This window comes from Cynocephalus volans, chromosome 6 (assembly GCF_027409185.1).
Source record: "Cynocephalus volans isolate mCynVol1 chromosome 6, mCynVol1.pri, whole genome shotgun sequence".
In the NCBI taxonomy this organism is placed as follows: domain Eukaryota; kingdom Metazoa; phylum Chordata; class Mammalia; order Dermoptera; family Cynocephalidae; genus Cynocephalus; species Cynocephalus volans.
Window position 1 is genome coordinate 6,875,323 of NC_084465.1, and position 18,366 is coordinate 6,893,688.

Below are 18,366 nucleotides of genomic sequence, written 5' to 3' on the forward strand. Positions count from 1 at the left end.
TATTGAAGATTGACGCTGGCCAGTTTGAGAAACCGGCTGGCTGGCTCCTAATTTCTCAGAAAGCCGGACAGCAATTTAGTTTGGCTTTGGTGACTGGAACTTAGCAGGGGTGACTCCATTTTGATTTTGTCTGGTCTGCTGCGACCTAGTGCAGGAAATTAGTCCAAAACAATGGCCTCCGATAATTTTTATTTAACACTGGGAAGTGTCCCAATGGCATCTTCATTTTTTCGGGCGTGGATTTCAGCTTCATTTCCACGACCAAGGCCTCCTGGGTTGGCTTCTCTTCCTGAGGACACCGTGTGACCCCTGAGGAGTCTGCCAGTGTGCCTCGTGTGGAGACTGTGCCAACATCCCCCTCCTGGATCAGCCGCACGAGTGTCCACAGCGACAAGACGTGTGGCCTCTTACAGCAGCGTCCCCACACGGACGCTGTTTCCTGTGAGGTGCGCCGAGCCCCGGTGAAATCCCTAACATTGTCAATTAACGCGGATTCCATCCTTCCCACAGTCCTTCAGCCATGGATGATTATCAGTCACCACATACATCCTCAAACCTAGACTTTGTAACTCTAAAAAGTAATGGAGGAGGGAACAAGCGCGACGAGACAGCCGCTCGACCCACAGCCAGATGGCAAACGCCCCGCGCCTCACGCCTTTTAAAGGCTCAGCGGGCGCGAGTCAGCCAACCGCTCAGCGTTCCGCCAATCGCCGCGCCTCCCACCGCTTGCCCCGCCCCGCGCCCCGCCCTGGCCCATCACTGGGAAGCTATCTCCTCTACAGCCCGCCCCACCCTTTCGAAATTCGAAGACTTCAAATTCCCCCGGCGTCCAACCGCTTTATCACAGCCGGGAGGTATTTTTAGCTCCCGGGCGAGTAGCCCCGCCCCCCGGCTCCGCCTCCTCACTGCCCCCAATGAGAGATGGAGTTTCCGCGCGTCATCGGGCGGGCGGGCGGGAGCTGTCCAATCAGCGCTCGGGGAGAGCTGGCGTAATTAAAAAGCGGCGGAAGGAGGTGGGAGGGTCATGACGCAGCGAGTTTCAGTCGTGACTTTTCCGGGGGCATCTTGGCGTCCCCTTTTTTTCCCTTTAAAGTAAAACGTCTCCTCGACGCACCCCCCGCGTATTTCGGGCGGTGGAGGCGGTGGGCCCGGAGTGGGGGGGGCGCTGACGCGAGCCCGGCGCGGCGGGCCGGTCACGTGGGCGTGTTGTGGGGGGAGGGGTGCCGTCGCGCGGTCGGTTCCGGGCGGTTGGGAGCGCGCGAGCGAGCGAGAGGCAGCCGCGCCCGCCGCCGCCGCCCCTGCTCTGTATGCCGCTCTCCCCCGGCGCGGCCGCCGCCGATCACAGCAGCAGGAGCCGCCGCCGCCGCGGTTGATGTGGTTGGGCCGGGGCTGAGGAGGCCGTCAAGATGCCGCAGTCCAAGTCCCGGAAGATCGCGATCCTGGGCTACCGGTCTGTGGGTGAGTGGCCGGCGGCCGCGCGGCCTCCCCGCGCCGCGCGGGCAGGGGCCTCGCCTGGGAGCCGAGACGCGGCCGGGCCTGCGAAGTTTGGGGCCGGCGCGGCCATGTGGCGGGCGGACGGGCGCCGCGCGTTTCGCAACCACCATTTTGAGCGGAGGTGGCGGCGGTCGGGGCGACGTCCGCGCGGGGCCGTGAGGTGCGGGAGCCCGGCGCCCTCCCTCGGCCGGGGCAGACAGGTGGCGGCTGGGGGCGGAGGGCGCGGGCGGCCGGCCGGGGCGTGGGAGACGGCGGAGGACGGGGAGCCACCGGTGCCCAGGAGTCCGGGGACTGTCCGGGGCGAGCGAGGCGGTGGCAGGAGTCATTTGCCACCCTGCCGGGACTGTGCTGCGAGGCACTCCCCAGGGAAGGAGTCACACCTGTCTCTCGCAGCCTTTCCCTGCAAGCGCTCCTGGTCGTGGCTAGCAGGCTTCCCCCATCCCCAATTAGATAAAGTTCGTGGGATTGTAACAGAGGAAACAGCACCTTGGGTTCTTTCCGTGTGTGGTGAAGTTCATTCAACCTTATAAAAAACAAAAACAAAACTAGGGACTTCGGGACGTTTGGCTACTGAGGGCAAGTTTTCTACCTGAGGAACCTAAGAGAGTCCCCCAAAGAGACCTCTTTGGAAGCCCACTAGACACTGCCTGAGGCCAAAGTAAGGAAGGAGAGAAAAAGACATTTCTGATCTCTCGGTGCCCTATTTTTTCGGGAAAAAATAAGGTCAGGTCCTTCTAACCGGGCTGTTGAAGTAATTTCAGAAGTCTTTTTGTTTTATGTTTTTTCCCCAAAAGCTTGACATACATTTGAAACTGGTTCTGCCAGTCGCCTTTTTGCTGAATAGAGGTGGTCTAGGGAGGGTGGGATGGGATGAACAGAGAGTCGGAAAACTAGTAGTTTTCTATCCCGTGAGAAAACAAGGGTTGAACTTAACCATGCTTCAGGGTGAGGCTTTATCATGTTTGACAGGCGGAAGCCTGGAGAAATTGGTGCTCTTTTTTAAGAAGTAACTGTCTAAAGAAAACGTGCACTTGACCACGGGGGAGGGGGGTGGGGATGGGGAATGAAAGTGGGGGTTTGGAAGAGGTAACAGTAACTGCCGTAGGGAAGCCCGTAACTGCCCGCCGCAGCTTGGATGAACTCCCCGACCACACTTTCTGTTCTCTTTCCTCACCCCCACTTTCCACCGCTGGTGCCAGGGTCTGTGCCCTTTGACCAAGATCAGTACGACGTGCTTACTCATCCTTTTACATCTCTCAGTGAAGTGCTGGGGGGCGGGGGGAGGGAATCAAAGGCTGGGAGAAGTGGGTGTAGAGATACGGGGTGCCAAGAGTCATAGGGGTAACTCCTCTATGATGCGATGTCAAATCAAAAGGGATGAATAGGTACGTCGGTAAAGTAACCAGGCATCAAATTGAGGCTTTTAAAGTCACTACCAGTCTACTTCCCAAATGCCAGTGTGGAACCCAGGATCCAACCTTTATTTATTTGTCAGCCTGAATAACCATGCTTTTGCTTCTCTCTGTTTTCTTTATTTCCACTTTTGCATTTTAAGGAGTGGGACCATGACATCCTGGCTCTTTATCGAACTCTATTTAATCAGACACATAGTGCCAACTGATTGAAAAAGATGCAGATGACAGCACCTGAGCTCCCTGCTTTCAACCCAAGAGAATGTCCTAAAGATCCTGTTTTACCCCTTGAAAATTTTGAAATGGTGACTCTAGTCTTCAGTGAGCAAGTGAAGTGGCTTATCACTGTTTTGCTAAAGAAGTTCCTCATGTCCATTTGCAGTCCATTCTATTTTATCTTCTAATCAGCATCCTCTTAAAGATTGAGATGTGATAAGACACTCCTTAGCCTTCTCTTCACATTTGTTTTCAACTGCTATTTAACTGTGTTAAATACTGTGCTTTGTCTCTAGTGGGATACAGAATAACTTTTAGTCCCTATTTTCTGTGCCTTCAGTGTGTCATGTTTCTACAACCTACTTTATTTTCTCCATATGTATTCTCAAGCATAGTAATGATTAAAGTAAAAGATATTTTGTTTGTAGAGGTCAAATTATTCCCAATCTTGCATTTGATTTTTTTTTTTTTCTTTCGGCGGCCAGGCGGCCAGCAGGTATGGGAATCTGAACCCATGACCTTGGTGTTATAAGGCTGTGCTCTAACCAACTGAGCTCACTGGTCAGCTCAGCTCATTTTAAAGATGTTTATCTTTATTCTGAGTAAGAGTATTTCGTAGTTCGTGGGATCTTTTTTAGGGGGCAAAGTTGTTATTTTGCCATTTTGCCAGCGTGATTCCACGTACTAGCCACTCTTCGAGTTATTCAGTATTCAGACTTCCAGGAGCTTACTGACATGTTTGCTTTCGGATGGTGCTGTACTAGAGAAATTTGAGTATATGTGTTTCTAAGTTGTGATATTTTGCGATGCTAAGCTGTTGTGTCATACTGAGTGAGGGTAAAGAGTACTAGAAAAAGGTTCATCTAGGAACCACATCTTAGAATGTTCTCTTGGTTGAATGAATACCTTATGCCATTTGGACTGTAGCAGAATACTTGTCATTGAGACTTGTCATGTCACAAACTTTTATTTTAAAGATTTGCCTTCAGATAGAACTACAAAATGCCATAATTGCTTTACTACTTGCTTTTCAAATTTTTTTTCTGAAAACGTTGAAAAACTGCCAATAGAGAAAATATAGTTCTCAGGTAATTTATAAAACTCTTTTTTCCCCCTGAAGTACTTTCCCTGTTATTTACAGTGTTAAAGCTTTTAAGGACATGTCACCTATAACTCAGTCTGGCTTTGTGTTGTATTGTATTGTATTGTTGATAGCCACATGTACCAGCTCCTTTACATTCTGTTGTTTTTAATGCAACTCAGTAGTTCCACAATAAGAGATAATCAAGTTAAAGTTGTAGTGTCGGGTAAACTGTTTTCAATCTGGTACATCTTTCACTGGAATCTTATACAGAGAGCTTTGGTGATCTATTTTACTGTTAGACTGTAATCAAAAGCTTATTTGTCTTACATAAGCCTCTTGTATATGGTTAACAAGAGGAACAGGATCACAGGAATGTGAAAGATCATAAGAGAAAATATGAAACAACTTTGTGGTTTGGTAAAAGGCAATTGAGCAATAGTACTCAGATTATTTCCTTGTCAAAATGTTTTAGGTGGTATCTGGATACTTAATAGAGAAAGATATCATTAAATAGTTGATTGTTCCCAATAGAACACAATCATTGTGTTCTGACTTACTGTCTACATTTTAAATTATTCTGTCCTTTTCTGACACATTTCCTTGAAAACTTATAAGGTATAAACATTATTTGCCACATATAAAATCTACCAGTATGTGAAATTGTATATTCAGGTGCTTAATAACATTCCCATGTTGTGTACTTGTGGGTGGGGTTGTCCTGTAGTGGTCGCTTTGTATTGAAGTTTGAACTTACAATTTTTCAGTCTCATTGTCCTGTACAGGAGAATAATCAGAGCTTGCATTTGTGATTATGACTTTCCAGTGCGCAATGTTATTTTGATAGTCATGTGGGTTATGTCTAGCTATACTTACCTTCATCTTACCATCACCCCAAAAAGAAAACCTGTACTCATTAGCAGTCACTCCCTATCCTCCCCTCCACTTAACTCCTGGCAACCACTTATTTACTTTTTGTTTCTATGGATTTACTTATTCTGAACATTTTATATAAATGAATCATACATATGTGATCCTTTGTGATTAGCACCTTTCACTTAGTGATATGTTTTCAGGTTTCATCCACGTTGTATCGTTTATCAATACTTCATTACTGTTTATTGCTGAATAATATTCCATTGTGTGAGTATAACACATTTTGTTTATGTATTTGTCAATTGAATATGTGTTGTTTCTACTTTTTGGCTATTAGGAATAATGCTGTTATGAACATTGCAGTACAGGCTTTTGTGTTTATGTTTTCATTTCTCTTGGAAATGAAAATTCCTAGGAGTGGAATTGCTGGACATACGGTAACTGCCAAACTGTTTTCCAAAGCAGCCGCACAATTTTACATTCCTATCAACAGTGTATAAGGGTTTCAACTTGTCCACATCCTCACCAACACTTGTTATTATTGTCTGTCTTTTTAGATTTTGCCCTCCTAGTGGGTTTGAAGTGGAATCATATGATTTGCAAAAAAATTCTCTCTGTAGGTTGTCTTTCATTTTCTTGATGGTATCCTTTGAAGCAGAAAGTTTTTAATTTTAAAGTCCAGTTTATCTGTTTTTTCTTTTGTCACACCTGTCAAGGGACAAAATTAACAACAAATTTAAAGATCTCAATTGGCTTATTGTGATCACTTCATTCCATAAAATATACTGAAGCTGAACAAGAGGCTGGTTTTATAGACAGAAAAAGAGCTGAAGAAAGAAACAGAACAAAAGGGGATTGGTTATTTCTTTTTTTTTTTTTAAAGATGACTGGTTGGTAAGGGGATCTTAACCCTTGATTTGGTGTTGTCAGCACCACGCTCTTCCAAGTGAGCTAACTGGCCATCCCTATATAGGGATCAGAACCTGTGGCCTTGGTGTTACCAGCACTACACTCTCCCAAGTGAGCCACAGTCTGGCCCTGGGGATTGGTTATTTCAAAGTTACTTTCCTTTTAAGGTAGGGATAGGGAGCTGGAACAATAGAAAAATAACTGATTATTTAACATCAGGTTACTTCAGGCTATTTTTGTGTGTAAGGATTAAAAGAGAGGAGCTTCATTATTGTGACCATTGAAGATTGAAGGTGGCATGTTTGAGAATTGGCTGTTAATCTCTTCTGATTTCTCTGAAGGTCAGACAGCAACTAAGTTTGGGTTTGATAACTTGGAAATTTAGCAGGAGTGACTTTGTTAAGAAATTTAGTAAGGTCTGTTGGGGCATAGTGCAGAAATTTAGTCCAGAACAATGGTCTCCTATAATTTTTATTTAACATATTTAAGAAACCATTGCCTAATCCAAGGTCGTGTATGTTTACTACTATGTTTTCTTCTAGATGTTACTTTTAGCTCTTACATTTAGGTCTGTGATCTGTTTAGAGTTAAGGTTTATATGTGGTGTGAGGGAGGGATACAGTTTCATTTTTTTGCATGTGGATATCAAGTTGTTTCAGCCTCTTCTGTTATAAAGACTATCCTTTCCTCTTTGAATTCCCTTGGTGAAAATCAAGTAATCATAAATTTAAGAGTTTCTGTCAGGACTCTCACCTTCTATTGATCTGTACAAGTATGTCTATCCTTATGCCAGTACCACACAATCTTCATTACTGTTGTTTTGTAGTCAGTTTTTAAATAGGGACATGTGAGCCCTCTATTTTTTTCAAGATTGCTTTGGCTATTCTGAGTCTCTTATGTGACAATATGAATTTTAGGACTAGCTTTTCAGTTTCTGTCAAAAAAGCAACTGAGATTTTGATAGGGTGTTTTACAGATTTGCAAGTATCTTTCAATGTCTGGCTTAAAAAACAGCTAAATTCTTATATCTGCTCCTGAATTAAATCTGTTGCAGTGTTTTTTATTTAGTGACTATATGACAAAAATCCAGCCTTGGATTTGGTTGGGAAAGAAAGGAGTATGTTAATAAAAGCATTTCCAGATAATTGTGAATATTCTTTGATACTCACCAAAACTCCATAAGTGGTAGTTTCTTAAAGGTTAATTGCAGTATGCAATTTGAAATCACATTGACAATTTTGTCCTTCTGTTACATTAAATTCCGTTGGTCTGTTTTACACCTCGAATGGGTTTTCTACCCGTGCCTGATTTTGTAACACATCATACATTGGTCATTTGGAAAATATTGGTTCACTGTTAATGAAGATCTTACATACGCTGAAACATTTTAATATGCAAATATTTTAAAAATCACATTTTTACTATCACCACCACTCTCAAAAGTCTAAGTATTTGGTTGCTGTTAAGCTCACCATGAGTGATGCAAGTTTCCAGAAATTCGCATTTCCCCCTTGAGAGTTCAAACTTTATTTTTGGCAACAAGCTACCAGTTTATACTTGAATTGACAATCTCATTTATTTAATTTCCAAGAAAATGTCTGCTGAATACCCACATTTGAAATAATGTTTGTCAATCATTCTTGCAAGTAGAAAAGGTGTTATAATAAAAGTGGCTAGTTCAGGTCACTTCTCAAATGATTACACAAATGCATTTCTTGGAGACAACCATCATACTTTAGTATGTTAGAGGTGCTTTATGCCTACATCCCATTTTGTTGTGTAGAATATTAAAAAGACATGTACCTAAGGGTCAAGATTTTGGCAGGGGGGTGTGCTGGTGGTACAGAGATCAAACCCTGGACCTTGGTGTTATCAGCTGTCTAACCAGCTGAGCTAACTGGCCAGCCCTTAGATTTAATAAAATTAATTTTTACTTTTTCAAGGACATTGTCAAGTGCAAATGTCTTTTTGTGTGTGTGAGTGCATGGTAGTGAATACAATGACTTACCACTCAGTTTGCAACCACTGTCTTGATTCATACCAAGGTGTGCCAACCTAGCAGTTTTATCCACCATTGCTTTTTGCACCTTTAGTACAGATGTTAACATACTGGAAAAGGCAAATAATATCTTAGTATTGTTTTGAGAATAGTTTTGACCTCATGAGCTCTGAAAAGGTTTCAGGGTACCCCCAGAGGTCTGCAGACCACACTTTAGGAACCATTGCCTTGTGATGTGCTAGGATCTTTCTCTCACTGTTCATAATTGAATTGAAAGTGGCTGCATCCTAGATGCTGTTCAAGAGGATATGATCCCCACAGTCTTAGAAGAGCCCTCTCAAGGCCCTGTGGTATGGTAAGGCAGAAAAGAACTTGGCATGGTTGACAATGGAAGGAAGCACAGGGGTGGCTAGAACATAACGAAGTGGGAGTAGGAAATGTTGTGAAGGTGGTCAGGAGCTGCGTTATGCGAGGCCATATAGGAACTTTAGGAAATCATTCATTCTGAGTAGTAAGCAGTGCGTTACAGATGGATTGAGAGACTTTGGATATCTGTATGCCAGTTGAGTTGTGCTCCGAGTGAGTTGTTGTCTTTGGACCTGGTCACGGTGAGGTCCCCAAAGATTAATAAAAATTGCCAAGGGTGGCAGCGTACCAGGACCCATATACTAATAATGTGGTTTTTAAATTCAAGTATCAGGATGAAAGTGGGGAGGGTTACATAAGTAAAATCAGCAGCTTTATCACAAAATGAGAAACAACCACTTCTGCCTCTGATTATGGAAGTTGTACATGTACAACACATTTCTTAATTTAAAGTCCGTAATAACAAGTTAATAACTTTAATATTGTTCGTAAGTGGATTGTACTTATTTGAATAAATAGGAATTGAACTTGGACATGGTTGCGTAAAAGTATTAATGATCACACTTGAAAGAACCTCTGTTCTTCTAGTTTATTACAAAGTACAGTTAATAGTTATAGTACTCACAGTCTTAAAGTCAAACTGCTGTCAGAATTCAAACTGCTACGTATTTTTAACATGAATTGGTTGATTGATTTAGAAATATAATTTAATATATCAAACGTAAAGGTCCTGTAATACTACTTTAGTATTTCAATGTACTTAAATGTATATTGGGCTTCTGATAAAAAAGAGTTCCCTGTGGGACATTGGAATTTTAAATCTAAATTGGTATTAGTTTAGGACAGAAAGTGCTAGAAGCCTTCGTGTTATACTCTGTGGACAAGTTAAAGCAGGGTAATTGAAGGATATCAATAAAATTAACTCCTTAGTGTCCTTCTTGCTCAGTTTGTGTCTTAAAACTGTAATATCATTAAGGGTACCCCCCCCCCATTTATTTTTATTGTGCTTGCTTGTTTACAAAAAGACTCCAGAGATTTTTGAAACAGAAATTGGTATTTTAATAAGATACATAATCCTGCTTTTTTGCAAGATTAAGAGTTGTATACTAACTACATGATAGCATAGTAAATACTTTTGTGAAGAGGGGTTGTAGATATTGGCTTTTACAGTTAGTATAGGTTTTTGAAATGAAAATGCTTTTCTGAGACTTGTATGTCTTAGATATAAATGTGCCTGGCTGATGTTTTGCTGGTTTTAAAATCTAAATTTGGAATTTATTTTAAAGAGAATGTTTTTTAAATGTAGGTTCTCTTTGTCATTGTTCATGATTTGTATCTGTGACTGAATAAAAACATAAATGGGAAAAATTCAACCTAATGGCTAACCTCCATGGCATGAGTGCAAGTGGGAAACACTGTGGAATCCCTCTGCTAGGAAATTCCTCGAGTGTGGTGTGGGGAATTTCTGAGCTGGCTCTTAATGGCCCTGTGTACACCAGGGGGCAGGAATGCCTGACACTGACATGAGAGTGATGCAAGTATATTGGACCAGAGCATCACCAAGGTTGCTCCTGGAGAGGAAGGAAGAGCACAAAAATTCAAGTCACAGATGTGAAGTCCTATGTTTATGTTTCAGAAGAAATTTCAGAAAAAAATCACCTGTGTGCATAAAGGTTGAGAGACCTGGATTAATTTTCTGGGGATTAAGTTTTAGAGCAAACTCTGAACTACAGGTAGGGCATTCTCTTCAGTTCTGGGAGTTGCATTTTGAGGAACACTAGCCAATCTAGAGAGAGGTTCTTAAGTTCGTGAGCTCTCCCTGAAATTGTGTGCATGTTTTCTGGGGGAAGAGTCCAGGGCTTTTGTCAGCTTTCCAGAAGGGTATCAGTCCCCCAAAAGATTGAATCACTGAAGCTATTGGTTGAAGAGAACAGTTTGTGAGTTTTAAAGTGTTACGTATTATTCAAACAGGTGTTCCTTAGGTGTTTGAATAAATTAAGTCTCTACTTTGTACCGGGCACTATGTACTTAGTCACAGAGGTTAGGGCAGTCATGTTCCTTGCCTATGAGGAGCTTCAAGCTAGTGAGGGAACCCAGGAAAACAGTTACTGCTACTGATAATAATAATAATTGTTGGTATTTTTGAAGCATTGACTGATGTGGGGCACATGTATTACTCTCTTAATAGCCTTTAAACTCTACGAGGTAGGTATAATTATTATGTCTATTTTGCAAAAAAGGAAATAGGTACAAAAAGATTAAGTGACTTTGCCCTTGTAAGATCAAACAGTTAAGTGGCAAAGCCAGGATTTGAACTCAAGCAGTAGCTCCAGAGCTGGCACTCTTTAGCTGCTACACAAATTCTTATTTAAATATGTATTCTGGCTTTGTTTGTTTTGTTTTGACAGCTGGCCAGTACAGGGATCAAACCCTGAACCTTGTGTTATCAGCACCACACTCTAACCAACTGAGCTAACCAGCCAGGCTATTTAAATACATTGGGGTGAGTGCTTGAGAGAAATAATCACAGGGAGAGCTAACTTAACGATGGGTGGGGGTAGAAGAATTGTCCCTAAAGAAAAGGCAGTATGACTCAAGGAAATTGGGAAGTTGGGACTTACCCATGTAGCAACTGTCTGTAAAGAACAGCTTTCCCTGTTGAAAGTTTTAGACATTTCTCCTAGAAACAATGGGAAGTCACTGAGGAGTTTTAAGCAACAAATAAGATGATGATCTATATTAGGAATTGGCAGACTTATTCTGTAAAAGACCAGATAGTAAATATCTCAAGCTTCGCGGGCTCTGTGTCTTCTGTTGCAACTAATTGACTTCGCCTTTGTCAATAGTCCATAGTCAATACAGCAGTGAATGTGTGTGGCTGTGTACCCATAAAACTTTATTTATGGATGTGACATTTGAATATCATCTGATTTTCATGTGCCATGAAATACTATTGATTTTTCTTTCATCCATTTAAAGGTGTAAAACCCATTCTTAGCTCATAGGCTATAGAAAAACAGTCTGTGGGCCAAATTTGGCCCCTGGTATTGAGTTAGCTGATCCTGTTTTATATCATCAGGAAGATTCCTCCTCCTGCTCTGTGAAGTGGAGGGGGGTGGTAAGGGAATGGAAATGGGAAGACCAGCCAAGGTGTCATGGACTCATTTGTATAGTGTAGGCAAGATGAAGAGGACACACATTTGGGATTTAATTAGAGGGAGAATGAACAAGACTTTGTGACATGTGAGTCCTCGTGTCACCCAACGGTTTGACCCAACATACCCTCACACTGCAGGATTATTTCCCTATTGTCTTGAGACAAATGAGGTTGCAGGACCCAGGTGGCCTCACACACTTCCAGTGCCCACTCAGCCAGGCAGGGGTGCTGTAGACTCAAGTCTAATTACAAGGATGTCATTCCTGCTTGGGAGGTGGAGGAGTTGGGCTGCATCTCTAGATCTTTTCATTCTGTATAACTATGCTACAAAAACGTGAATATGTTTTATAGTAATAAGTTGCTTTCTTAATCGCGTTTCTGTATGAGTACTGTCCTAAAAAAATTGAACTGTATACAAAATGAGCCTATCTTCAATTTTTTTAGAACTCTGTGGAAGTTTGGAGCTAAATTTATACAAATAGGATGCTCCTATTCCCTTAAACTATGGTTTGTAGAGCAGCATTGTCCAATAGAAATATAAGCCGCATTTAATTTTAGATTCTCTATTACCCACATTAAACAAGTAAAAAGAAATAGGTGAAATTAATTTAATAATTCATTTTAATAATTTAGTAATTTAATAATTTAGGCACAGTGTGTCCAAAATAATATTTCAAAATGTAATGGATGTTGTTATTTTTACATTTTTTTCCCACTTAAATCTTTGAAATCTTGACACATCTTAATTAGAACTAAACCACATTTTGGATACTCACTATCCTATCCACATATGGCTGCTGGCTACTGTATTGGATAGCACAGGTATAGTGAGGAGAGAATAGGTGTATTTTTAACCATTCATACTGACTGATGAATGTGCTATATTTTATAAATCATTCTCATTATACTTTGTTATTAATAATTTTGATGAGTCTTGGATTTTCATGCTCTTTAATATGTTGAAGATTGTGTCATAATTTGAGAATTTATCTCTTTGCTTTTCTCTAGTTCTTTCCCACTCTCACCCCCAACTCCAGCCTTCTCCCCAATTTTGGCCACAAATCTATGAAAACTTATTCTTTATTGTTACCAAACATTTAATTTCCTGCCATTTATTAGGTCTATCCCTTTGCTTTCCAACTTGGCTTTATCTCTAAATCATCCTATAGAGATGAATATTATATTTATAAAGTCTTTAGGGAAACATTTCCATGGTCTTTCTGGACAGCATTTTTTTTTTTCTTTTTTAGTTTAATAACCCTGGCAGTTAATAAAATTCTTCATTTATGTAATTCAGTCCTTCATGTTATAATATAAACTTATTTCTTCTTTTCCTCAGTGGAATGTATCTGGTAGCATAGTGCTTGACAATAGTAGGTACCCAATAAGTTTTTGAGCGAGTATTAATTTTATGAACCAGTTTTACTTAGTTATTCTGCCTTGTCTTTGTCATAATAATATTTGCACCTTAATTTTTTTCTCCTTTTTTTCTTCTCCCAGCATCTATTTTTAAAACTGAGGAAAGGGTGTGAGAAAGAAACAGATATCAACCCTGCTTAACTCATAGGAATAAGCAAGATAATTTGTGTGAAAATGTTTTGTAAACTCTAAAACAGTGTCTGCCTTGTAGGTTCTGTTAAACAATTAAAATTTGTTATTCTCTGCATCACATGCTTTCATCTGCCTCCGTATAATGGAGAGGGGATATTCATATTAGAATTGCAGTGGGCAAGAACTTCTCATGCACCCTTATTAAAATTAAAATGCTGAGGCAGGTGTATTTTTTCAAAACACTTCTTTGGTGACCCTCATATAAACACCCTTCCCCCTCAAAAAAACAACCAATCCTTCTGATGGAACTACATATTTTTTGCCAAAGTGGGTGCATGTACTTCTTAAGCATATAACTGGCATTGTGTATCACGTAAGAAACACATTGTTAAAGCTTTATGTAGTTCATTGTTATTGCAGCCCTGTTCAGTCCATTTATAACCTCAGGTAATTCTGCAGTCTTTTTCTGCTGTTTGCAAACCCAAGTCCTTTTTATTGGTGTCTATTCTGTTGTTGGCTCCCAATGAAGCACCCTCCCGGTATTTCTGCCCTTGCCCTTTGAATGTCTTGAACCTGCTCTTCCAGACTTTAAACCTTAAGAAGTTGGCAGCTTCTGCTTTTATGTTTTGGGGAGCCTCGAGTAAAATGTGGGAGACCTTAGGAGAGGACACATGGAAAGGGAGAAGGCCCAGCCTTCCCAGCTGAGTCTAACCTTTGCTGGTCCACCAACTAAAGGCCATCAAAGGGGTGACTAATTGAGACCAACCTTAAACTGTAGAAACATAAGCAAATGAGATGGTTGATTATAGTTGGTAAGCTTTGGGGTGATTTGTATTGCAGCAATGGATAACTGAAACAGTAATTTTCTGCATTAGGGATGGGGGTGTTTATTTTTATATTTATTGATTTTTTTATGCTATTTTGAAGCTGTACCTTTACTATCTATTGTCATTTTTAATTTCAGATTAATTTATTAGATATACTTATGGAAATGGTTTTTTTTTTTTTTTTTTTTTTTTTTTTTTTGGTGGCTGGCTGGTACAGGGATCCAGTCCCTTGGCCTTGGTGTCATCAACACTGTACCCTAACTAACTGAGCTAACCAATCAGCCCCATGAAACTGCTTTTTTTCTAAGCTGATTATTTCTGTTTTAAGAGCAGTTACTAAGAGTAGTACTAATAATAATGACATTTATTGAGCACTTATTACATACTTGATATTCTACATGTGTTTTCTTTTAATCCCTACAACCACCCTATAAATTATCTCCATTTTACAGACAGGAAGTGGATGCAGGAAAACTGCCTAAAGTCACAAAGCTAGTAATCACCATCCTATACTGCTTAATAAAAAAATAGTAAATGATTTGTTTTCCCATTTTAAAAAAGTATTTTGTCTTTTTTTCTTAAATTTATTGAGGTATAATTTACGTATAATAAAATATTCATTTTAAGTATAGAGTTGGGTGAATTTTGACCATTATTCACTGGTGTACCCTCCCCATCCCCATCAAAATACAAAATATTTCCATCATCCTCCCCAAAATTCCCTCTTCCGTCATGCCCCTTTTAGGTCAGTCCCTCACACCCTACTTCCAGTCTCAGGCAAGCACTGATCTGCTTTCCCTCATCCTGGATTAAGTTTTTCATCTAAAATTTCACATGAATAGGGCCGGCCCGTGGCTCACTTGGGAGAGTGCGGTGCTGATAACACCAAGGCCACGGGTTCGGATCCCTATAATAGGGATGGCCGGTTAGCTCAATGGCTGAGCGTGGAGCCAGCAACACGGTTAAGATCCCCTTACTGGACATCTTTTTTAAAAATTAAATAAATAAAATTTCACATAAAGTCGTGTGTGTGTGTCTGTCTGTCTCTCTCTCTCTGGCCGTACATCTTTTAAAAACTAAAATAAAATTTCACATCAAGTCGCGTGCGTGTGTGCGTGGCCAGTACAGTGATCAAACCTGGCCCTTGATGTAACCGACCAGCCAAAATTTCACATAACTTAAACCATGTAGTATACACTCTTTTTTGTCTGTCAGTAAATGTGATGTTTTTAAGACTGCTCCGTGTTGTTGTATGTATAAGTAGTTTCTTCTTTTACTACTGAATAGTATTTCATTGTATGGATGTACCATAATTTATTTATCCAATCACCTGTTGGTGGACATTTGGGTTGTTTAAGAAGAAAGCTTTATAAGCATTTGTAGATGTCTTTGTGGGCATACACATGAATCTCTTTGGTAAATATCAAGGAATAGGATTGCTGGGTCACATACATGTTAAATGTCTACTTTTATGAGAAAGTACCAAACTGTTTTCCAAAGCAGGTACAAATGCTTTTACACTTCTACCAGCAACGGATCGGAGTTCTAGTTGCTGCTTGCCCATCCTCACCGGTACTTGGTATTGGAAGTCTTTTTAACTTTAACTATTCTCAAATGGTAGGTTGTGGTCTTATTTGAATTTTCCCAATAACTAATGATTGAGCATCTTTTCATATACCTATTGGTCATATGCATATCTAATTTTGTGAAGTGTCTGTTCAAGTCTTTTGCCTATATTATTGGATTCTTCTTTTTATTGACATATTCTGAATAAAAGTTCTTTTTATGTATGTGTGTGTGTGTGTGTATATATATATATATATATATATATATATATATATATATATATATATATATATATATATATATATATATATATATATATAAAGTGAATGTTTTCTCCTAGTCTGTGGCTACCGTTTTCATTTTCCTGTGATTCATAGGGCAGAAATCTAATTTTGATGAAGCCCAGTTTATCAGTTTTTTGTTTATGGCTCCTTCATTTTGTATTATGTAGGGAATCTTTGCCTACCTGAAGATCATAAAGATTTTCTTCTAAAAGTTTGATAGTTTTAGCTTTTAATTTTAGGTTTATGATCCATTTCTAGTTAATTTTTGTGTATGAAGTAAGAGTAAGGATTTTTTCTTTTTTAACTTCAGGTATAATTAACGTACAGAATATTTGTCCTTTCTGGTGTAGGGTTTAATGAGTTTTGGCAAATACAGTCGTGTAACCGCTCCACAATCAGGATGTAGAACAGTTCATTCAACTCAAAAAATGCCTGTCTGCCCCTTTCTAGTCAGCCCTTACCCCCCTTCTGTTTTCCATCCCTATAGTTTTGTCTTTTACCAGATTACCAAATAAATGGAATCATACATGATGGAGCTTTTGTATCTGGCTACTTTAGCATAACACATGTGTATATCAATTTTTCATTCATTTTTTTATTGCTGGGTAGTTTCCTTTGTGTGGATTTATCATAATGTATTTATCTGCTCAGGGATGTTGGTTTGTTTCCACTTTGGGGCAATTATAAATAAAGCCATTATAAACATACATATGCAGGTTTTCATTTGGCCGTAAGTTTTCGTTTCTGTTGGATAAATACCTAGGAATGGGTTTGCTGGCTTATGTGATAAGTGTATGCTTAACTTTTAAGAAAAACTGCTAAACTTTTTTCCAAAGCAGCTGTACCATTTTACCTCCTTACCAGCAGTAGTTGGGAGTATTGGTTGTTGTATATCCTCATGAGCACGGGGATGGCCAATATTTTTTATTTTATCAATTTTAATTAGGTTTGTAGTATCTCATTGTGATTTTAATTTGCATTTCCCTAATGAATAATGATGTTAAGCATTGTTTATTGTGTTTATTTGCCATCTGACTATCTTCTTTGTTAAAGTGTTTGAATCTTTTGCTCACTTTCTTAATGGGGTTATTCATTTTCTTATTGTTGAGTTATGAGAGTTTGTTACGTATGTTCTAGATAGATGTCCTTTGTCAGATAATATGTTTTGCACATATTTTCTGCAGATCTGTGGCTTGCCTTTTCATGCCTTTATCAAGAGTCTTTCTCAGAGCAGTTTTTAATTTTGATAAATCCAATATGTTACTTTTTTTGTTGTTGTTAATAGATTGTGCTTTTGGTGTTATACCTAAGAAATCCTCACTTAACTCAAGGTCACAAAGATTTCCTTATAGAAATTTCATAGTACAGATTTTCTTATAGAAGTTTCATAAGTTCAGATTTTACAGTTAGGTCTGTGATCCATTTTCGATCCTGTACATTTTTTGTAGGCTGTGAGCCAGGTATGGTCAGGTTCTCTCTCTCATTTTTTTGTGTCGACTTTCAGTTGTTTCAGCACCTTTTTTGAAAAAGACTCCTTTCTCCCTTGAATTGCCCTTGTACCTTTGTCAAAAATCAGTTGATCAAATGTACAGATCTATTTTTGGAGTCTATTTTGTGTATTAATCTATGTTCTTATATCAATACCACAATTTCTTGATTATTATAGACTCCTAGTAAATCTTGAAGTCAGGTACATACTTTGTTTCTTAAGATTTTCTGGGTTTTTTTTTTGTTTGTTTGTTTTTTTAGAGATTAATTTTTCCAGTTTTTTGGGGGGGGTTGTAATAAGCACCTATTTTATTTATTTATTATTTATTTATTTATATTATGTATACATGTGGGGTACAACATTGAATAAGCACCTATTTTAAAGTGGGTTAAAAAAAGTGTCCAGTTTTCATTTCTAGTCCATTTTTCACAGTTTCATTCTGATCTTCCTACTGTTTTATCTTCTCATGTCCCCTCCTGACTGGAAAACCTTCAGTGGCTTTTATTAGAGGGTAAAGTTGAAAATCTTCAGTTTGGCTTTTTTTTAGAGACACTTTCAAATCAGGGTTGGAGGGGTAAGGGGCTGTTACTTTTCTTGAGTGCTTTTCTCCTGTTAAGATTACTGGGTCCTTGTAGGTGTCAATCAGGTATATTATACTGAAATCATTTACAGAATTACATGTAGAGAAGGACTTAAGTCAGTGTTTGTGGACTCAAGGTTCTCTGTGTTGATCATAATTTAGGAAAAGCTTGATTGACTTTGGGAATGCTGTACTAGAACTTAATAACCATTTATTGAAAATGTGGTGTGTGCCAGGTGCTGGGCTTTATTTCTGTGGTTTCATTTAATCATCACAATGCATGAGGATTTTGAGGCTCAAAGTTTTAAAAACTAGAAGTTATGCTGTTGATAATCTCTTTGGAAACTCAACATTTTGTTAATGGCTTTGCAGATCTTTATAAATTAACTTCATCTGTTCCAATTATTTTGATGGGTGTTTTCCTTAGTAATGGAATTCTTCATGTGTTTGGGAATTTGGAGTTCAGGTTCATGTTTGAGTTACTTTCCTTGCTTCTTTAAGTTTCTGGCTCTGGCGTCTTCCTATGAGGATCACTCAAACCAGTTATTATTAGGAGGCA

The 18,366-nt window shown here is 39.5% G+C and overlaps 1 protein-coding gene across 1 annotated transcript in view; it reads left to right on the top strand.

Annotated features, from left to right (window-relative positions):
• The first annotated feature begins 1,011 nt into the window (after nt 1-1,011).
• Nucleotides 1,012-18,366, top strand: part of RHEB (Ras homolog, mTORC1 binding) — a 47,842-nt gene continuing 30,487 nt past the window's right edge. Inside the window, exon 1 of the mRNA XM_063100271.1 lies at nt 1,012-1,458. Coding sequence (XP_062956341.1) covers nt 1,407-1,458 — 52 coding nt within the window. The 5' untranslated portion in view covers nt 1,012-1,406. The remainder of the gene's footprint in view (nt 1,459-18,366) is intronic.